Genomic DNA, 23,792 nt, shown 5'->3' on the forward strand with positions numbered 1-23,792 from the left:
ACCGGAATCGCCTTTGCGTGGCGGCAGTGATGGCACTGCTTCAAGTGATGATGGTCTGCTGGTGTAGGCCGGCGGTATAGTCCCCGCTTGAGCAGCTCTTTCCGGCACACAACATCAATTATTTGTCCATCAGCTGAGAGTCATGAAGCCGTGTGTGCACGAGGCCCGAGATGTCTTTTTCTGTTATTACTGTTATCCGGCCTTAAATGGAAACGCACGCATGTGGCGTTCCTTAGTTCCGCAAGTTTTCCAACGTAGATAGTTTCCCACGCACTCCTTCCGCACCTATATATATAATTCCCCATCAGTGTGAGGAATTAGCATGTAAGAGCATTATTTAATAGCGCTGCGGCAGTGGCGTAGCCAGAAATTTCGTTCGGGGGGCGGGGGGGGGCGAGGCTCACAATGCACCCCGGCCTCCTCCTAAGAGGCAACATTAGGTCGGATGCTCCTATCTACATACATATAGAATGAGAATTCGTTTTTCTCAGCAGCCACTGCACCAAATTTGATGAGGTTTGTTGCATTTAAAATAAAAACAATTTCTAGTGATTTTTTTGTTTCGAATTTTCGATTTAGGTCGTCAATATTTTATTGAAAAGTGGCAAACATCGAAAATTTTCGGAAAACGAAACAATGAAGTTTACAACTCTGCAAATCATCAATGAAAATTGATATCACAATTTTGTGAATTGCATATAATAGTACATCTACAGCGGACAAAACTAATGGTACACATGAGTCTCAAAAATTAGGTATTATGGAAATACGGCTTTTGCAGAACCCTTGTACATAACACAACCAATTCACGTAAGATACAAATAGACATATCGAATTTGTCCTCCTTGAATAGCGTAATGAATGCCGTTTGCAGAACCGCCATATCTGTTCTTGATGCAGAGCTATTAATTAGTAAACTTCGTGCTTCTATTTTCTTCGAAGTTTCGAATTTTTCAAAATATTTCAAACAATGTTCGGGCCCTAAATCGAAATTCCGCTTCCAACAGACACTAGAATTTAACTTACTCTCTCAAATGCAACAAATTTCATTAAAAGCAATTCAGGAGTTATTTCAGAAAAGTGTTTCTGCGTTTTACATGTATCTGAATAGGCCACGTCGGAGTTGGGCCCGAGCTAAAGCTTCCTTTTAAACAATTTGCCTAGGGATCAAATACATGAATAATAACTGCATTGCCATTGCCAAAGATGCTGCAAACGAATTCTTGAACGCTACGCACTGTATATACGTGGGGACGGGCATTGTCGTGGAACAAGATTACCCCATTCGTCAATTTTTCACGTAGTTTGTTCTTGATTGCGACACGCAGCCGATCCGGCGTTTCGCAATATCGGAACCAATTGATAGTCTCTCAAGATTTCGCAAATTCTATCAGTAATGGTCTCTGTCGATCGAAAAATAAAAGTCAACAACACCTTTCCGGCGGAAATGACGGCCTTGGCTTTCTTTGGGGGTGGTGAATCCGAAGGTTTCCATTGTAAGCTTTGCCGTCGTGTTGGAGGCCCGTAGTAGTGGTATGATGGTTCGTCTCCGATCACAATTGCAGACAGGAAATCGTCACCCTTATTGTGATACCGGGTCAGATGAGTAAAGGCGGCGCCGAACTTCTCCGTAATCTGGCGGTGGTTCAAAATCTTGGGCATTCATTGCGCACCCAAGAGCCGATAGCCGAGATGTTCATGAATTATGCCGTGAACAGTGACGGTGAACCGAACCGTGACTGATGTTCACATGTTCTGCCAGTTCATCGATGCTTATCCTCCGTTCTTGTGTCATCAGCTCATCAACCTTTGCAATTTTGTTAGGGGTGGCTTTGGTCTGGTCTGGGGTCGTCTTTGCAACTTTCACGTCTTTCTTTGAACCGTTTGTTCTAACGCTTCACAGTAGCCAATGAAATGCAATGTTTAATGTACAAGACAGCCATACGGTGGCTCATTTTTTGGGGGAAACACCTTCAGCTGTCAAAAACCTCACGGCACCACGCTGCTTAACTTCTGGAGCATCCATTACGTCACACAACCATGTTCAACACAGCGTATGAGCCCATTAAAGAACATTTATCCTCACACCTGCGTGTCACTTTTGTAAATGAGAGATGCCTGTGTGCTACGCGCAGGCCTTGCAGATAATCAACAGAACCATAATTGCGCAGGGTGGGTAGGCTCACTTTCATTTGACTCGCCCTCGTACATTAGAAATGCGAAGATACAATGGAATATACAAGTGCGAAGATACAGTTTGATAAAGGGCAAAAAATTGTCACTGGAAACAAAGTTCACTGCACGTATACACAAAACCTCGCAACAAGATATCTGAACATACGTATAAGTCTCCAATAAATCTACGTATCTAAGAAAAAGTCGCGGTATATAATGGGTCAAACAAGGCAAATAAACATGTTGCGCAATCACAGGTTCACAGAATCCTTGATCCCGCCCCCATTACATCCACTCACCCCGATGTACCACGCGCGACGGAAGGAGGCGCGCTTGCTCATAACTTTTCTCCCTTGCGCACACAAGACTGAGCCACCATCGTCGGCTCACCCATTCCCCTCCACCCCCCACACGCTTTCACTTGCACATACAGCATGCGGCGCGCAGTCAGCATGTTATCACCCTTGGACTTCATGCGGAACATGAGGGCGATGGCTGGAATGCGCCTAGAGTGTCCATATAATTGCTATCGCAATATAATAAGCGTATCCGGCAGCTGAAGCGTCACATGGCCCATTACTTTCCGCAAAAGAAGTAGCAAAATATAACTTTCACCTTGTGACAATTCACTGCTTCGCAACAACGTTTTCTTTTTTTCCTTTTGTGGGGCGGGGGCACCGTAATGAAAAAAAAAACGCAAAGTAAAGTAGGTTGGTCACAATCAAATGCCTGCTTTGGGCAACCAATGTGCCTATTACAGAAATATCGAAGAAAACACGAGACGCTTGGTCCACCAAGAATCATGCGCATACTGCTCGGTATCCTACATCCGCGAGACAAGGCTTTCTGCAGAGGTTGCGCTTCAAGCGAACGCGGTGCAATCCATCGAGTGCCCACAGTGATGGCGGTGAGTGACCATTGTGTATTTTTCTCGTCTGCTGGCTAAAAGCGTCCAAAACTCTGCCAGCCGAAAATGCACTCGGCCAGAAAAAACCGAACGCACAACGAACTGCGCCGCGCGGTGGTCGGGACAACACAAGAAAAACGCATGCGCTCTGGCTGGCTCTGGCAGCCCGCGGGTAGGAGAGCGAGAACAAAAAAAATGAAGAGGCTCAATGTGTCCTCGCGATTAAAAGTCAAAGTAGAAAAAATAAATAAGAACGTAGTTACCTTGGCTGGCTTTAGTGTATTCACTGGATGCTTTGGCGCAGGTGAAAAAAAAAATGTTGATATTTTTTTAGGTGACATGACGGCACGAATGAACCACCAAAACGCTTCGTCTCATCGCGCCTCACTGCGGGCTTTGTCAACTTGTCTGATAGCGTGTTCATTTGGCTTGTTTCGTTGTATGGCCCGATGTGCGACTTTGGAAAAGTTCATGAACCTTTGGCGTCAAATATTTATTGGAACATTAAACTTACAAAGTTCCGCAATTGAAAATCTAAAGCACACGTTTTGAAATGTCAATGTACCTTTCACATCAAAAGTTTATGAGAACTTTATACCCATAAAGTTTCGGAATTGACATTCACGCGCTCCGTAGATTCCTTGATAGAGTGTAGATTCCGCGGCCTTTGCGAGATGCCGCGGCGAGCCCGTTCGCCATCAAAACGTCCTTGAAAGTTTGTGCACGGATGGGGCTGCTTGCGTTATGTGACTCCCGGTGCATGGGCTATGCCGCGAAATCCAGCCCGAGTTCGCAATTTGTGCGGTTCCATGGCTTTTCGAGCGTGAAAAAGACGTTCTAGACAAAATCCACAATGATTTCCGGCGCCGTGGGTTGCTTTGGTCGGCGGTGCATGGACAGCACGAAAAAATTTCGGGGAGGGGGGGGGGGGCTGAAGCCCCATAAGCCCCCCCCACCCCCTGGCTACGCCCCTGCCGGATACATGCTAGGCATGATTCCAGCACTTGACTTGCTGAGAGAGAAAAAAAACGTTTATCATCTTAAGAAGTGAAGGACGTTCAATCACGTGCTCGTGACCGCGAGCTTGTGTTGCTCGATGGACGTACACGCAATTGTTAAGGGTTATCACGGTTTTCGCTCGCATTGCCGCACGACAGGGATTCGCTGTACTCGTGGTGAGACTAATTTGTAAGCCGAGAAGGTCAGAGATGCTTAGGCGGAGCGCTTCTCGCTCAGGCTGCCCAGCTAGACATCTACAAAAAGCGACAACACGAACAGCCACAATACCCGCCCACATCGTCCGAGTAGTTAGTTCGCTTTAGCACTTCCAGCTGCCAAAGCCAGAAGGCGCAAACACGCTGCGCTGGTGCAACCTGCAACGCCGGGAACTGTGGTGCCCTTATCGAAACCTTATTGCTTAGCCTGACGCTAAACATTGGGCATGAATCTACTCTGTGAAGGTGGAATGCCAGCGAAGCTGTCGTTTGTGCTGTCAAATTCGCCCCTAATCCATGGTTTGAACGTGGTTGGACAGTAAAGCCAAACGAGTGCACGAAATAAAACACGTTTTTTGCCATTTGTGATTGAGCAGACTTCTTAGATAATTAGCTTAATGAAATCTGGAACGACTACAGTTTTATCCTAACAGGCAAACATGGGTCTGTCCGTTTCCCTCTCATGGAAGCCCATGTATTGACAGCAAACGGGGACTTCAGAACTTTTACAACTTCACTGGGAACTACCTATTTATGAAAAGTAAATGAAAATCGGCGTAGTGATAGAGTCGTCTTATTGGCCAATTGTCGTTCAATTTTTTGGGAGACTTTGGATGAAACAAGAGTGACGATGGGTACGCGCACATATTCTCGTATCACCTCTGTTATTAAAAGCGTAAGAATCTCTATGCCTACCCAACCAGAAATTCGTCCGTCACGTAAGATAGTTAATGGCTCATCCCCTTAAGCAATGGGTCATACCACCGTAAGCAAGCAAAAAAAATTATTATCCCCCTGAGAGTCTACTTATCTTGAGAATGGTGCCTCTTGATAAATAATCTACTGAAAAGGCATGTCCAAGTGATCAGACGTATAAGCTTTTGCAGAGAATGAAACGATTTTGCATCAAATTCGGAATCTGAGTTTTTACACACGCTGATTCGTTTACGCACACGAAAAATTCACGAAACCTTAGCCATAAACAGCTTCGCTGTAATGACGTGCAGACCGACAAAGGTACGTAGTACTGCTGAAAAAAGTCGATAAGAAAGCAATCATTCGTTCTGTCTATCGATACACCATTCTCGTTAGTTTTGTAGGCGACATAAGAAAACGCGCAGAAGACAAGCAGACGACAAGCGGCACATTAGTGCACTCTGGTTGGTGTACGCGCAGCTGATGCATCAAGAAGTGTCTTGTGAAATTTCTGTGAACATAAGAAGACTGTTTCTATGGCGCACATATGTGACTGCGATCAAGGTGATATATTTTATTTCTGTGATCTTTATTTTTAATTGCAAGTGACCGCACCTTCTTAGTTATAGCGGACTGCTAAACAGTTGAAAGTATTTACTTCATCCATCATCGTGCTTCATTCACTAAAATTTTACAGGGAAAAGAGAGGAAAAGATACGCAGGCTTAATAACGAAACAGTCAACACTAAACAACTTAACGTTGTGAAGAAGCGGACGACCTACTGAACCTGCTTCTCCATATGTATTAAATTAATGAACCAGTCTATACATAGCCTTCCTGGTTAGCCGCGGCTGCGTCTGCCATCCACAACGCTAAAGGCGACCAAGTCGAATGAAGGCGTGAAACAGTTGGGTCGCTAAAGAGAGAGAGAGAGATACATAAAAGAGACTTGAGATAAGCCAGCTTCTCCGGACGGACACGATCTTACGTAACGAATACTCTACAGGCTCGGCAAGTGTGTCCGGCGATGAAAAATGAGGCAGCCGGCTGGCACCACTTTTCCTCGTGTTCGTTGAGGGGCGAGGTCATCAGCAGGCTTGAAGAGCGCTCATCTTCCGGGAGTGCGGAGGAGGACAGCGTGCGCGCTCTACTCTCACCGAGCGGGAAGGAAAAACGCAGACGCCTATCTGCGAAAGGGTTGGCGTCCACCACGGCACCACGCTATCCGAGAGACCTTGACGCCGCGCTGCGCAACGGGAGTACTCAGTAAGCTAGTAGCCGCTGTGTACGACTGCCCTTCAGGGCACGCAGAGCAAGGTGCGCTCCGTGCCACCTACAATAATGTCGGGCCACTGACAAAAGCCTGAGAATGCATAGAAGGTGGAATGCGTCGACGCGCATGGCAACTAACATGTTAACAAGGAGAACGAAGATGGAGTATGATCGGTGCCCTCAAATCTGGTGTATTGTATTCTACATATATATATATATATATATATATATATATATATATATATATATATATATATATATATATATAAACGAAAGGAAAGGGTGTTAACCGAAGGGCACAATGTGATGATATGAATGTGTGTGTCATTGTGTGCGCGCGTGTGCGTGCGTGTGTGTGTGTCGCAAAAAAAAAATTCGTCTATTGGCGAATTCACCAGCCGCGGTGGCTTAGCGGCTACGATGTTGCGACACTAACCACGAGGTCGCGGAACGAATCCCGGCCGTGGCGACCGCACTTCGATGCGGGGACGAAATGCAAAACACACCCGTCTACTGTGCATTCGAGGCATGTTTAGTGCGGATTCCACCACTACGACGTGCCTCATAATCAAATCGTGGTTTCGGCACACAAAACCAAAAAATTCAGTCAAATGTCACCGCTATTCTCTAATACTATGCATTTGTACTCACTAGCCGCTGTAGTGAGTAAATTTATTAAAGGCACCACGCCTGAACGATCTTCAAGCGTACAAAGCTCCAGTACGTCGAGATCTCCGAGAGTGACAGTTTTCAATGCAGATATAGTTTTAATAGTGACGTCTGAACAGCACTTGCGAACGCAGTGCACTGGTCTATGCTGCGAGTAAGTTGGCCTGGAAGTTGCATAAAGGGCGACTCGTAGTGGGTGTTTGGATTACTCGATGCCTAAGGAGCTGGTTGACAAACTTGATCAGCTACCGAAGCTCGTTGAGACCCAGATAAAGACAGCGGGAGACAGCTAATCTGCCTTTGTGCATTGCAACGTGCACAATCCTGCATTTTGCTCACTGTTTGCAACTAACTGTTCGTCTTCACAAAGCTTTTGTGTCTTTCTAGTGCACAGTGCGCTAGAGCGAGTGGCTGTACACGAAGAGGCGTGTGTGAACGTCAAGTGTGGGCTTACTCACACTGGAGCCCGTTAGAAATTGGGTCAACTAAGAGTGAGTTCTGAGCGTTACTTTACCTGCTGTGCTATTGTATGATACTGTTTCAATAGCACTCTGTGCCGACCTCGTAACGTCCGCAAGTTCTTACTGCAGAAATTTGCCCACACTGCATGTTTGGTTTCATAAAATATAGCCCCTGTTGCTTTTTTTTTTCTCCAAAGCATCTTTCACCTCGAAAAACACGAATCTAACCGGAATTGGCCGAAACCTAAGGAGGTTTACAAGGTTTCCTTAGAGAGCTTCCTTCCAACGCAGCTTCATTCCCACGGGGCAAACCTAACTAACAAGTTTTCCCTGGAGTGTTTCCTAGTGTAAGGTTACCGCTCCGCGATGGGCCTAGTCGAAGGTGATTGACGGCGTTTCCCTAGAGAGCTTGTCCTGCGTGGTAGTTTTGGTTACCCGCAGAGTGCACACCTTACAGTGTGACTGGCCGGCTTTCCTTCCCTCGAGAGTTTCTCGTTTCGCTTTCACATCGCATCAAGCACCCAGTGCGATGTTCGATGTCACACAGCCGGTGTAACGACATTTCGAGGGCACGCTAGCAAAAAGTGGCAGTGGAAGTGTTTACAGCACAGGTACACGCCAGTACCTGACATTCCTTTCCTTGCTTTCTCTCTCTCGTTCCCATAAGACTTGGGGTTTCGCTTTTTCGTCAATTTATCGGATAACGAAGACAATGCAAATTGCAATCACCAGCAGACTCCCCATTTTGCACCAGCACAGTTAAACAGTTCGGACGTGGTTAGATGAATAAATTTTGTTTCTAAATGCACAAGAAAGCAGCACATGCCAGCTCGACGCATCACACGCGTGTGTGTACGTTTTTTTTTTAAGTACATCACTGGCGTGTACGTATAGTGAATTATGGAATATGACACTTTCGTTCATGGCACATTTGGGTGGCGAATACGTGCGACCGGAAGTGTTCCAAGGTCACGAACAAATTGCTGTGGTCAAACAGTTCGCCTCTACAGCTACTAGAGGTAACACTTGCTTTGCGATCGTTCAGCTACGGTGTTAATGATGGTTAGCACATAGATCTGTGTGATCTTCGTGCTTGCGCCTTCGGACGTTCTTGCGGCTTTCTTTACTACGCTTTACCTGTCTTTAATTGTCTCGAAGTTTGAAGCAAAGCCTTTTATGCGAAGCATACTAGCCGCACAACCACGCTCTTCCTTGCTGCGCCGCGCGCGGCCGCGTAGCTACCATATGACGTCATAACAGCTGCAAAGCGGACGCTTAAGCTTCGCCTTCAAGAGTGGAACGCGACAGCGTTCCCGTCGACCCGCCAAGGGTTTTAAGACAATGGGCTACGGCGCAGCGACTACGCGCCCCGCATCGGACGCGGTGAGCGTCGAGCAACGCAGCGTTCGGCGCGACAACGAAATGTGCGCCTGAGCAAGCGACGCACGCCTGAGCCGACGCCGACGACACCGGCTTTTCTGCGACACGAGCTCCTTAACGCTGTCGCGTTAAAATAAAGGCTAGTATGCTTCGCATCCTGGGCTTTACCTTAGCTAAGCCACAGCCATTTTGTTTTTCTGAACGCAGAAAGCAAAATGACTCTGCACAGTTGGATAATCCGTGCGCATTGCTGCACTTATAACGGAATATTTCGTTCAAACTGATCGACTTGCTTTGTTGCAAGTTCGTTTGAATCCAGACTGACGGAAGTATAGGCCAACACGTGTGCCGACCACCATTCCCGTGCTGGTTCAACTGCCCTAGTCGCAGCTACCGTAGACGCAAGCTAGCGCGAAAGTTCCCTCCGGTACATACACTTTGTGTGAAACCGCTATGCCATGGGCCGCCGCACTACTAATGAAAGGGTTCATCTACTCACCCGACCATGTCGTATGGCGTCTGCCAGCACCACGGCCGGCGCAAGCAACAGTGGGTCACTCGTCCCCTGGACGCGCTGCCTTCGCCGGGTCACGTTGGCCACGAACAGCATCAACTCGGAGGTGCGGTCCAGCACACGCATGAGGAACTCGGGGAGCAGCGATCGCACCATCGCCACCGCGGCAGCCATGACGTCGACTCTCGAAGTGCGCTGTACCACTCGATCCTCGGGAGACCCGCCTGGGCGACGTTTCACGAAGCGTCAACCGAGAAACCGATTCCAAGCGTATACGGCATGCGTGACACTCAGGGCATCGGCGACGCAACTCGGCGGCGACAGTATTACCCAACGAATGCACGAGCACCCACTTCGCTGGGCACAGCCCACAGAAGTACTATACACGCGTGCACGGCCACGCCGAGGGATCAAACTTCGATCGCACGTCGGCGGCGCCCAAGAGGTGATGCCGAGCGCATACGTCCGCACCGGGCAAATGCGTAAGGACTCGCCGGCCAGCACCGAACACTAAGGAGTACACGCGCAAACGTACAGAGTCCGTCGTGCGCCGTTAGGTGCGAAGCCAGTGCAGTCTTCTCCGACAGGGCACACCGGCTTCAAAGAGGTGCGGAAGACGCCTCCGCGCGCACACGTAGTAGAGTTCTCGAGTTGCGAGTCGAAGCGGGTCAGCGCGTGGCAGGGCGAGAGAAAGGAAAACACGGAAGAGAGACCTTCTCGCTTATGTACGGCGAGGCCGGACGGAGGAGACAGGCCCCAGGTGACGAGAAAGAGACGCCCCACTGCTCCGGCGAAACGAACCGACCGACCGACCGCGAGCGCGCGCTCTCTCTCACTTCTCCCGGCGTCACTTGGAGGGAGAGTTCCGGGCTAGCGGCCTCGGCTTGCCGAACTCCGCTAGCGCTTCGCGTCAGCGCGCCGACGCGCCCGAAGGGAGAAGGGTTGCTCTCTCTCTCTCTCCATCTCACTGTGTGTTAGTGTGTCGGCGGTGTGCACCTGTATAGGTCGCCGTCGCGTGTCTCTGAATCTCCCCTGTCCTTGCAACCACAGCTCAGGAGACGAAAGAGAAATGTTGTTCGGGAGTGAAGGTAGAACGCGGCTGCTCCGCAGACTTCAGTGTCGCCGAGCTGACCTTAAAGTCACGTCGCGCTAAGATAGAGCGAAACGCCCCTTGGCACGTGTCAAGTGGCGATCGTCTGCACTCGTCCGCGTGGCCTCGACGTCGATGCTATCTTCGTATTCCTGTATTCATAGTTATATTACGACAAGCCAACAAACAAAGACACCACGGTAAACATAGGGTAAATCATACTTTCTAATGGAATTAAAGAAATGATAAATCAATAGGAATGAAACCGGATGAAAAAACAACTTGCCACAGGCGGGGAACGATCCCACGCCATCGCATTGCGCGTGCAATGCTGTAACCAACTGAGCTACCGCGGCGCGGTTTCTCCATCCACTTTTCGGGTATTTATGTGTTACAACTAGAACTAACATTGGGAGTGTTAGCCAGCGCCACCACTCGCAAACCTTGGCGGCGGATGTGAAAGACCCTGTCTGCCGCAGGCGTCACGAGTACGCGATCTTTCTGGGGGAAGGCAATTGGCCCGACTTTTATAAATCATATCATGAGAAGCCAACAAACAAAGACACCAAGGAAAGCATACGGGAAATTACTTGTATTTACTAATTGAATTAAAGAAGTCATAAAAATAATGAATGAATGACACTAACTTTTCCACGGCGTCTTGTTCCCTATCAGACCCGGAAAGCAATACCACATTCTAGTTCAGTGACGGCTTATACGCACAAAAGTTTGTAAACGCCGCGTTAGCTTAGATGTCATTTAACCGCTCGGACAAGGTTGCTTCTGAAATTCCAATGATCTCGATTACAGCAAAATCCCGGTATTTTGGCATCTCTAAATTCGAATTGACGGAAAATTGACAGTTGGTTGCTGTAGAGACGCATAACATATACACAAGGAAAATTTCCCGCAAATTTGAACTCCAAAACCAAAGTGACGGTTACTTCGAAAAAAAATTTATCGCTATCGCATGGCATAACGCATCTTATTACATTATTACCGCCCTTACAATGCTAACGCATGGTAATGCGTTAGCATTGAATAGCGACATAAGGTATTGCCAAGGCCGAAGCGAGTTGTGTATGAGGCGTTTACTGCAGCAAAACTCCTTTTTCGCGTTTCCGCAAGAATAGTCGGCGCCATCTAGCGCCGCCGCCGCGAAGCGGGCGTGTGACCTGAGAAATGCATGGCGCGCCAGTGCGTGCGGACGCTGATATACGCGTAATGCGACAACCGGACTTTTCTCTCGCGCTTCATTGTGAGCAAGCTGCGACACGTAGTGGCGCTGCCGAGACGTCCACGCGCAGCCTCCGAGACGAGAAGCGTGGCGCGCCGGCGCCTGCGAACGCTGAGAATTGTTCCGTCGCTTGTCGCACAATCAGTGGCACGTACTCAGTGACCCAAGGTGCCGGAAGGTTGATTGGAAATCGTCACATAGCCAGTGCATCGAGTTGCTGTCCTTAACGATCTATTGTGACGTGGGTTCCAATCTGCTTAGTATCGGAGAAATTTAAGGGATCTATTTGGTCGATGTAGGATGGCAATTTCTCAGTGGCACATGCCAGTTACCCAAGTTGGCATCAAAGAGGTTCATTGAAGAGAAGCACAGACCGAATGGAACATATACTAAGAGGTCCGAGCCAGCATAAAAGAGCTTCTTTGAACAGCGGTGCTTACCCAGTACCTTGTAGCGCCCACTGACGCCATTACGCGCACACGCTAAAGGTCAGCGCTCTCGATCGGCACTTCAAAATATGAGGAAAAGGAAGTCAGGCGGCTTGGCGGCGTAAGCACAGCACGCGCTAGTCCGTTCGAAGAGCCTACTACGCTGCTCCACTGGTTCTGGCGCTACGCTGCAAGCCCTCCGTTCGCAACATCGGTGACCCGGACGTCACTATGGACTACGAGATGATCGACCACAGCAACCTACCGCCATCAGGTAACCTTCCGCCTGACGCTACCTCGTGCCCACATGACATCGCAACTCTACTGCTTCGCCTGCCCACGTTCTGGCGCAAGGACCCACAGGTTTGGTTTACGCAGGTCGAAGCCTCCTTCTATCTGCACCACCTCGGAGACTTCTTGGTATCGCCACTTACTGGCCAACATGTCTCCTGAGGTTGCTCACGAGGTAGCGGACGTCATCGCTCTTTGGTGGATGCTCCTTACCAGAAACTGAAGCAGAACACTTTGGACCGCACCACGGCGTCTGAGAGCGCGCCTCCAGCACCTGCGCACTTCCGAGCTGCTCAACAGCATGCGACGGCTCCTGGCTCAAGCAACATCGACGCGAACGATGCACTGTTCAAGGAGCTCTTCCTGCTACGCTTGCCGCAGTGAACCCGCCTTGTCTTGACCGCTGCAGGAGACTTGACCCTCGAGCGCCTCGGCCAGCTCGCTGATCGAGTCCACGACGCGACTTCTTCTGTCGCCGCCCTCTCTTCAACACTAAAGTCCTCTGCGATGGCCCGCTTAAATTCCCGGATCGACCAGCTCGCCGTCTTTACCGGTGCCCTTCAGACGTCCTCTCCTGACCAGCGCGGCTCTGCCTGACGCCCCAGCCGCCGTCCCTCTTCCTCGAGCAGTCCTCGCTCGCGCAGCTGTCGAAGCTAGCCTATTTCCTGGTACCATCGCACTTTCCAGCACCGCGGCCGCCAGTGGAAGTGGTTGGGAAATGCACTGCAAGATCCCTGATGGCGGCATGTGACCTCGCCTTACAAAATGCCTGCCTATTAATTGTCATGGATCGCATTTCTGGCCTGCGCTTCCTTGTATACACTGTTGCCTAGATAAGCATACTGCCGTCCTCCAAGCGTGACCGCGCTTTTAAATCACCTGGTACTACGATCTGCACCGGGAACCCTACCTCCATCGCCACGTATAGTCTACGGTCCCTCGCTCTCGACCTTGGCTTGCCGCGCGGGTTTCGGTGGGTCTCCATCGTAGACGACGTCAATCAGCCTATCCTCGGCTCTGACTTCATAACCCATTTCGACCTCGACGTCAGCACGCGCCGCCATGGCCTGATTGACAGCAAGACGCGACTTTCCATCCCTGGAGTTATGTCTGCTGTCGCTCCCACTGGCATCTGCACGCTGATTTCACCATGCCCGTAGGCTCGAGTCCCCGATGGCCTTCCTGACGGGACGAGGTACTGCAATTTAAATCAGCCACCCAAGCACAGCCCAACCCACGACATTGTCCCGCGTGGTCCACCCGTCGCAGCTCGTCCACAGAGCCTCTTCGGTGAGCGTCTGGCCATAGTTAAGCGGGAATTCGAGCAGGTGCTCCAGCTGGGTATTATTGGCCCTTCGTCCAACAGATGGGCATCCCCACTTCATCTGACGTTAAGAACCGAGTAACTAGCATCCGTGCGGCGGCTACCGAATGCTCAACGCTCAAATGGTCCACGATAGCTATCCCCTTCCACACATTCAAGATTTCACAGGCCACTTGGAAGGAAGCCAAATCTTTAGTAAAGTCATGGAGGAAGGAAACCATAGGAGAGGCCCTGGCCAGCACGGATATTTTGGAGGAAGTGTGGCAGGATGACGTGCTGTTTTTCGCAAGGGAGTACTGAGACTGGTAACCCATACGTTAACGTTGCCATAGCAACCGTGCTCCTGAAGCTCACGCTGCTGCTCTAGGCCTCTGAAAAGTGAGGTACGTTTTTTTCGGCGCGGGTCTTTCTTACACCAGAGTCTGTTCGGGAGACATGTAGACTTCGGAATGTGCTGTGTAAGCTTGAAACATGTTCTGATTGTTTATGAGTGTGAGTGTCAGCCAGCAACAGAGACACTCAAGTAATCACGGCACGGGTCTTCGTCGTCGTCTTCAATGCGCCACGGAAAATCAGAGGAGTGCGTCTGCTTCACTGAAGCTGTTACAGAAGTTTCGTAGCTTTGTTCTAACGCGCGTCGGCAACACGCACTTCTGGTGGCTCATAGCAATGCAAGTTCAAAGCTCGCGCCTATCTGCTCCGGCGAGCTGACTGGAGGCGCAAATGGAGATGGCACACCAACATGGCTGCATATCCGGCTTCAAAAACATGACGTCAGGGCCTACCCTATTTTGTTTCTTTCCTCCGTGAGTAAAGTGAACCTTCTTAAGGCCAAGGGTCCCCGTTGAGCGTGCCGATATCCAGAAGACGGCCCTTACTGCACTCTTCTGCCTGTTTGAGTATGTGCATATGCCCTTGAGGTTACACAGCGCAGCTCAAAAGTTCGAACGATTCATTGCCGAGGTAGCGTGCGGGCTCCTGGCTGTGTTTGCCTTCATCGACAACATCCTCGTCGCGAGTTCCAATCCACAAGGCTATGAGCGGCACCTGCGGGAACTCTTTCACCGCATTCAACAACCTGAAGTTCGTCTTTGGGTTTTCCGAGCTCGAATTATTGAGTCACCACATCTCAGCTCTGGGAATTCGTCAGGTGCCCTCCCATGTCCAGGCCGTGCAATACTTTCCAGCACCCAATACCCTATGCCAGCTGCGTGAATTACTGGGCCTAATGAATTTCTCGCGGCTCTTTATCCGCACTGCGCGCAGCTTCTGTTCCAATTCATAGTAAGGTTTGTTACAGCGCAACACAAGACAAGGACAAAAGAAGGTATAAAACGACGACACAGCACTGTGGGACCTTCTTTTGTCCTTGTCTTGAGTTGCGCTGTAACGAACCTTACTGTGAATTACAACCAACGGGCCCTACTTGCCGTCTTTCTGCTCCAATTGACTGACCGTCTTCACACGACCAAGGGCTCCTCATCCGTGATTTCCTAGTCTCCCGAAGTTCAAGCTGCTTTCACAGCTGCTAAACAAGCCGTCTCCGATTCGGTGCTTATCATCCACCTGAGAACTAGCATGCCTGGTCGCATTATGGTGTATGCTTCCAGTGTGGCCATTGGTGCTGTTCTCCAGCAGCAAATCGACTTCAAGTGGAGTCCAGTGGGCTTCTTTCAGAAGCTCCAACCTGCCGAGACTCGCTACAGTTTTTGGCCGCGGGCTGCTCAGCTCACTATCTACTGCACCACCCAGGACTTCCGGAATTTCTTGGAGGGGGCGCCATTTTATGTTCTAACGGACCATAAGCCTCTGGTGTATTTGTCCAGTATAAACTTTTCCAAGTACTTCGCACATGAACTTCACCTGGCCTATATATCGGAGTTCACTATGGATATCCGGCACATCAAAGTCACCGAAAGCGAGGCAGCTGATACACTCGCCCGCATCAACTCCCTCGGCACTTCCACATCAACTGTGGAGTGCCAACTTGTACCTCAGGCGCAGATTGAAGACCCCGAGCTTCATGCGCGGCGTGACCAACCCCGTTCCCTCCGTCTACAACTCGTTCGTCATCTGTGCCTGGCTCACTCTGGCGTGACATGTCAACGGCTACGTCTGGCCCCTTCATTTCAGCTGCCTTCCGTCAAGCAGTGTTACAATCCCTTCACGACATGCGTCACCCGAGCCACGCAACGGCTCGTTAGACAGCGTTACGCCTGGCCAAGCATTAACGTTATTACAGCGATGTTCGCCAGCGGGCACGTTCGTGTCTCGCGTGCCAGACCACCAAAGCGACCCGTCTCACGCAGTCTTTCTTCCTATCTGGCTGTCGCTTTGACCTCGTCCATCTTGATTTTGGTTGGACCACTTCCTCCCTCTCACGACTGACGATACATTCTAACAATGACTGACCGCTTCAGCCACTGTCCCGAAGCCATGCCCAGTCCTGGCATCACTGCGGAAACTGTCGCCGAAGCCTTCCTTTCAGCATAAGCTTCCCGCTTCGGCTTCCCCCGCATTGTGACCACTTATCGCGGCCGGAAATTTGACTGTACTCTCTTCCCTCAATCGCCTGCTTTGGTGCTAAACACTGCCGTACCACCGCATATCATCCCTGCTCCACCGCCAGCTCAATGCTGCCCTCACTGCTAGCCTAGATCGCGAGCACTGGATCTACTACCTTCTCATGGTGCTTTTCGGCCTACGCGCTGTCTTTCGTCGCGACCTTGACTGTTCTCCGGCCGAACTCATCTATGGAGCACCTCTGCGGCTTCCTGGAGACTCGTTCGTACTTTCGGCCCCCTCGCCCCAGCCGCTGAAGAACCTTCATGCCTTACAGGACTGCATTCAGCAACTGCGCCCCATTCAGCTTTGAGCTTCGGACCACAGCATCTTCGTGCATCCGGGTCTTGCGTCTGCGACCCACGTTTTTCTCGGACGAGACGCTGTAAAGGCATTTCTTACACCCTCCTACAATGGGCCGTACAGTTTCCTCCACAAGACGCCGAAGTCCGCCATCATCCTATTGAATGGTCTCGAAAAGGTAGTCTAATTACACTGCCCCAAACCGGCCTACCTCGAGGCGTCTCCCATGGAGCTCTCGACTGATATCACCGACGTATCCGCGGATCTGCATATAACCAAGACAGCACCGTCTCAACTTCGTCTAAGAGTACATTTCGCCGTTCCGTCTAGCGGGGCGCCCTGTAGCGCGCACCGACCCCGCTACGCACGGACTCTAAAGTTCGGTGCTCTCGGTGGGCACTGCAAAAGATTAGGAAAATAAAGTGGGGCAGCGCGTGCTTGCGGGGCAAGCAGGGCAGGCGCTTGCCCGTTCTAGGAGCCTGCTACACTAGTCCTCTGGTTATGGCGCTCCGTTGTAATCGCTCGATTCATGACAACCACATTTACAGCGACTCATGTCGGCGTGAAAGAGCTTCGTTGAATAGAGGCACGTATATGCACATTGGTACATGCTAGGTGCCCCAAGTTGATCCGATGGTTGATTTCGAACCGTGTTACCTCAGCAAAGCAGCCCGATGCGCTAACGTTCGACCACAGAGTACCCAGTGGCCCAGGTAGGCTGTAAGACGGTTGGATACAAGCGTATATAGAAACATAGATATGTAGATAGCCCTCGAGTAGTGCATCAAATACCCAAAGAATGAACTTCCTCTCACACCTTACGGTATCCTGTTCCTTCTTGTCGAAAAGACAATCAGTAATACACCATATGATTTGTTTATGCTATTAGGACTCTATTCAGTATGAAGAAGCCACACGATGGAAAACCATGCCGAGCCACCTCGCTCGACGAGTTCCGTCTTTCGAGAAGAGGTTGCTGAAGTGCGTAGTGTAGTTGGAACCTTCGATCCAGTTTCTGAGTGGATTTCGCATCCGGACGCTTGTCTGCGTTTGCTTCATTTTTTAACTTTTATTGGACTGTGTAGCACATGTGCGTTAGTATACCGCGCGTGTGTCTAAACACAACGTAAATAAGGTTCGCATTGTATTGCTAATATTTCCATGCAATAAAGAGAAAAAAGGGTGATCATGGCCAAATGGCCATACCACCGGGGTTCTGTGCTCGACAGCAGAATTTCGTTTACACTGTCGGTCACACATCACTTTTTTCTTACTAAAGCGTGGCGATACAGAAACCTGCGTGCCGCAAAGTACCAAGAAGGAGCCAACGGATGATTCGCATTAAATAAACAATAGTTTTGTTTTGACACACCTGCTCAACACCAAAATTAGCGAAGCGAGTCGATTCAATTGTGGCTGCGTCCACTCATAAGTTCGTGATGCCATGGCACGAAAACACCGAGAACAAAGGAATCGAGCAGAGCACGTGTCGCGCCGTGCTTCCTTGGTCTTGTTTGCATCGTATTCATGCCTTGAAATGAGGAGCCTCACAATGTAGGAGTATTTTTCTTTTATTTTCAATCCTGCCACTCTCGTATGGTACCACGACAGGTGGACAAATAATTACGAGAACATGGAAGGAAATGTTTTCTGTGGGAACACGTCGCACTGTTATCTGAATAACTGAAGAGAAGCAATATAACACAAATTACTGTTTCTCCGGCCGGAAAACGCAGTAAAGCTCCGTGAAAAGCAATGATGCTCTATTACTTACATTTTAATACCATCAAAGTAAAATATTTGTCATCCACCGGAGCTGTAGTAGGAAGCTATAAAGGAAACTAAGGGTTTCTCAAAAAGAAAGCCTCACTGTTGAAGTGAAAAATTATGCAGAAACTCCACTGGATTTGTATAAATATGCGTAAGCATTATGCCACTTGCTCATCTCTGTGCAGCCCGGTGTCATTATCAATCTGATCAAACTTGATCCGACCAGTACAACCACTTATCAAGCCTTATCAATCACTATCAACACTGTCAGACTACATCCGACCCGTATCAACCTTTCGGCTGTTATTATCCTTATCGGACTCGATCCAACTCTTATCAACCCTTATCGGCCGTTATCAGCCTTACCACAATTGATCCGATCCTTATCAACCCTTGTCTGTACTTATCAACTTTATTGGACATGATCCGATTCTTATCAGCTCTTATCAGTCCTTATCAATCTTATCGGACTTGATCCGACTCTTATCAACCCTCATCGGTTCTTATCAGTCTTATCTGACCATTATAGGCCCTTGTCGCTCTTTAGCGCTTTATTCATCCACGCCGAACCGTTATGAACCATGATGAGACCCACACAACTCTTCATCGCTCCTCATCATCCTGACCGACTGGTTGACTGCTTATATGCCTTTGCTGCGCGACGGGAAATGCATGAGCCCTCTGAGGTCGGTGGCATTTCGGTCAGTCAAGGAACGCCCCAACGGAAGGCGCATCCCGCAAACACGGAAACGCATAGGGAAAGTGGCGTGTTTGGCATTAAACTTTTGCAAAATCGAAATTTTCCCGATTTCTACAAAGCTCCAAGTGGACTCCACGTATGGTCCTGATTTTTATTCTGCCATCACCAAATCTTTAAACAAAGCCTTCGTAGAAATTGTCCTCTAACATTTTGTACCGCCGGTACAACACATTCGAATAGTTCAGATATGTTCACCTTCTGCAAGCGTGGGTGTATTTTCGCATGACACTACTACTAATTCCATACAATGAAGAAAAAGAAATTGAGGAGTCATTACCCCCTGTGAAGGTGGTTAACCTGCGAAGCTGCTATGGTGGTATAAACTATGTTATGTTAGTGTAGGGTTTTGTCTGTGTGTAACTATGGCATATAATTATGTATACGTCATTCATGTGAAATATAAAGAAAAAACTCAGTGTCCTTCTACTCTGTGAAGAATGATGATCAGCGAAGCTGTGTGTGGCCCCTCAATGGTGAACTGCACCTTCGCCGCGGGTCGGCCCGATATTGCACCATCTTCGGGATCGGCCCACGTATGGGGAGTGTTTGAAACCTGTTTCACCTCCACCGCGGGTTGTCTTGGCATTGCACTATCTTCGGGATCAGCCGACGTACAAAAAAATGTTGTCTACGCGAGGACGCGATCCACCAAATCTGAGTCATAGACAGCTTCGCTGTAATATCAGGCGCGCACAACGTCACGCACTACGTCATGCATACACAGAACTACCAGCGAAAGGCTTTTACGATGCCGCTCTAAAGACGCAGATATTGTCAACGCAGCTGCGACGGAACGCCGTTTAGACACAGGTGGTGGTGAAACCGGGCCTCGACGCCAGCGACGATGCATTGACTGGGGCGCAGTCCAAAGGAGTGCATGAAACAAAACACGTTTGTTTGTAATTTGTGTTGAGCATACTTCCTTGTTAATTAGCTGAATGAAACTTGCATGGGCTATTTTATTCTAGCGGACAAACATGAGGCTCTCCGTTTCCCTCCCGTAAAGCCCATGCATTGACAGCAGACAGGGATTCCACAATATTCACTACTTCACTGTGAACTACGTAACTATACGGCGTAATGTAAGAGTCGTCTTGGAGGCTAATTTTCATATAATTTGCTTCGAGATAGTTTCGATAAACCAAAATTATAGCCGTTTTCTATAACAATATTCCATCTGCAGATGCCCATGTATTGACAGCAAACGGGAATTCTGTAACGTTTACAACTTCACTGTGAACTAACTTATTGTGACAAGTAAATGAAACTCGGTGTAATGATAGAGTCGTCTTAGCGGTCAATTTCTGTAGAATTTTTTTCCAAGATGCCTACATTAGACTGACAGCTACAGAGAATTCGTGAGAAAGTTAGCTTTGGCGCAAGACTTTTCTGTTCGCCGCCAGGATTTTTTCGTAGGGCATAAGGCATAAACAGCTTCGCTGTGAAAAGTGGGTCTTAAACCCACCCCAAAATGGAAAGTCAAGTTGAAGGTTTCTTTGCGTGTATGCGCCAAGTAGAACGCGTGACAGGGAGGGCTGCTTTCTCTCATTGACCCAGCACTTACGCACCGACTGTATATTGGGTTTCTGATTGCACCATAAACATTTGTCCCTATATAGGGAGGGATGGGTGCATTTTACTTAGCACGTTAATATTGGGGTACGACCCTGTTTGTAGTTGTCTCCATGCGACAGCTTCTTCACTGCTAAAAGACTTGAGCGTCGGGGGGTACCGCTTCCTGCTACATCTGTGATTGTCTAAAATCACACCGAGTACTCTCTGGGTGCATGTGTGGGTTGCTCGAGGCGGTCGACGTTGAACGCTTGGCAATCAGTGTAATCTCGAGCTATTCTGCCCGCCTCTTGGTTCCCTGCAATCCCTGTGTCCCGGTATCCATACGATATTGTGTGTGATCGCTTCGTGTGGTACTGTGCCTGTTGTTCTGTTTCACATTCTACTGAGCAGAGTATGCGGAGTGCTTGGCGACTAATTTTGCCATGCAAGCAGTTGTGGCAGGCTGTTTGCGAGTCCGAGTATATGTTAGCGACCATCCGATCCGATGGCCCTCCGCTACCGCTAGAGCAACGGCAACTTCTTCAACCTCGACTACCATGCAGTCTTGTAGCGAAACGCTGGTTCTCTCTCGAAGCGCCGAGTGGACCATCGTTGCTAATACACTCCTGTTTCCTCTTTGTCTGGTGTATATGGCTGCGTCCACATACACCGTAGTCTTTTGGGGAGCGTAAGTTTTGCGGATGTAGTCGGCCCTTGCCTCCCCGTGACCTTTATGGAGGTTGGGGTCCATGTTCCTTGGCATTGGTGCTATTTTAATCTTGCTGCGGTACTCGCCTGCCTGAGTATGATTTTGGCTTGTCCGAGTCAGAATGAGCTGGACTCGTTCTGATTTTGATTCAATTTTAATTGGACGTACCAAGGTGTGTTTGATTTTGGCAAGTGTATATGAATCTTAGTTCATCATAAGTTAAACAATCTCTTTATTATTGAGTTTCGGTGAGTCTTGCTCATTTCACTGACCTGTGATTTCATGCAACATACTTATTGCTGTGAATAAAATAGAAAGAAATAACTCAAACAAATATGAAAATCATAGCCATCAGGCACGAGATATATGCAAGTACTGAAGACATGAAGTACGTGGAGTTTTCAGCTGTAACGAAAAAAATACAATGGCCTATCGACATATTTTCAGAAACGAAGAATTGTGCCAAAACGGGAAACCTCTGCTAGACACGTGCGCAATCACAATGTACAAAAAAAATCATTTAAGCTCATCAGGCGGTAAAGAAGCACGCTCGCGCAAGAACACTCCTCATCAAAATGATATGCGTATTTTTATCAGTGACTTAAAGCTTTTGCCCGACAAGCCCGACGTAGTTTTGTTGGATGAACTTGCAACCTGTCAATTGTACTTTCTTTTTTATTTCTTTTGCCGGTGACCTCGTCAACCTTACGGCACGTGCGTTTAGCCCTGTACTCGCGGTCATTTCACTTCGTAGATATATACATACAGACCGGCACCAGCATGATATGTACCGCCGACATATTTCCAGCGTCGAGTCATGCGTTTGCATGCCTATATGCCACACGCTCGCTGACCGCAATGTGAAATCGCATACCCGTGTCAAGCGGGCAATTTCAGTGCACTTACGGGGAGTGCACTTCGGGACCTTCAGTGACACTCTAGGCTTCGCGGTGGTAAACGGGAAAACAGAGCACACTCGCAGTAAAAAAAAAACGGCGACGGACTAAGAGCGCGTTTTTTGAAGCTGTAGATTAAAAAGAAACTTCTAAAAAGCGATTTTTTTTCGTTATATTATAAATAAAAAAACGTCTATTTTTTCTCAACAAAAAACGAAAAGATTTTTGTATTATAAGAGCTTTGCAAGTCAATGCCGTCGAGGACGAATGCCTAGACAATCCATAACAACATGGTAGCTTGCGACGAGGTGACATTTGATGCTGCTAGAACAGAATGTGAGCAAGTTCTGTTTTAATTATTTGATTAAAAGCTGTTCAACAACTAAAATGAACTTCTGTGTCCTTTTTTTATGGATTACATTTTTTGCCATCGAAAGCGCTGGCGGCCAGGCTACGGCCTCGGCCCACGTAGCGCGTACCGTGAACGCACTCCGACCGGACTGCATTCTTCTGCGAGTACACTATACATGCGACCTTTCAATTTGAGAAAGTGCGCTTAAACCGAGTGACACTCTCCGTAAGTGCACTTAACTTGCCCGCTTGACAGGAGTATTAGTCTGAATGTCCCCCTCAGCTATAGTTGGCGATGCATGCCCTGTGGTCGTAATTGGGCCATTATTACTTGCAGCTTACACAGTAGCAGTACTGTGAAAGACAAAACTAGCTTTCATTGGGCGAACCTGTGCCCACAAAACAGGCTACACTTAAAGCGCAACGATAGCGGCGAACACAGTCGGCGATCGTCGAAAATCTGATCTGCGGGTCAAGCGCGTCGGCTTTTATACAGCAGTCGTCGAATGTTCCAGTCTAATCGTTCGGACCAGCGTGCCTTCCACAAAGTTCTACACCATTCGCGTCACGCGATGAAATCAGATAATACAAGGTTCGGCGACAACAGACAGCGGATAGAAGCATCGATAACTTTCCAGAAACTTCGGATACATGCAGGCGCGTCCCGCGCTGTGCGATAACATTTGTTCGGCGGCGAAACGTGGTCGCCCGATAGAGATAAGTACACGTATCAATATCGACTGAATAGGTTTGCTGTCTACACTGTGATCATCCCTTTCAGTTCATCAAGAATTTTTTTCTGTTGTGCATTGACCGCCAAGGTTACAGATTGCCTGCTTTCATGACCTATTTGACACCCAGAATGACAGAAGTATAGCAGTGTGATTAGTCCGCGTATATTTGACTACATGCTACTCCGTAGGAAATGGGACGACAGGAAATTAGTGCCCTAGAGAAAAGGCGGGCAAAACAATAGAAAAGAAATATCGAGAAAGAAGTGTAGGCTTTCCGATATTGTCGGCACAAAAAGTTATGCCGATAAGGTCAAACTTTGCTCTCTCTCTCTCTCTCTCTCTCTCTCTCTCTCTCTACAGGTCGCATATATGCCTCACGTGCTTGACACTCTGCGCCCATCTCGCGAAAACCACGCGCGAGGTATGGAATTCATCTTGCGTGGAGACTTGTGGCCAGTTTAGGGACCTCGCCGCGCACCCGTCGTATCAGATTG

The 23,792-nt window shown here is 48.8% G+C and overlaps 1 protein-coding gene across 1 annotated transcript in view; it reads right to left on the reverse strand.

Moving 5' to 3' along the window:
* LOC139055956 (fatty-acid amide hydrolase 2-like) overlaps nt 1–23,792 on the reverse strand; it is a 78,022-nt gene that overhangs the window by 41,811 nt on the left and 12,419 nt on the right. Inside the window, exon 2 of the mRNA XM_070533668.1 lies at nt 9,275–9,513. Coding sequence (XP_070389769.1) covers nt 9,275–9,463 — 189 coding nt within the window. The 5' untranslated portion in view covers nt 9,464–9,513. The remainder of the gene's footprint in view (nt 1–9,274; nt 9,514–23,792) is intronic.

This window comes from Dermacentor albipictus, chromosome 2 (assembly GCF_038994185.2).
Source record: "Dermacentor albipictus isolate Rhodes 1998 colony chromosome 2, USDA_Dalb.pri_finalv2, whole genome shotgun sequence".
NCBI classification, from domain to species: domain Eukaryota; kingdom Metazoa; phylum Arthropoda; class Arachnida; order Ixodida; family Ixodidae; genus Dermacentor; species Dermacentor albipictus.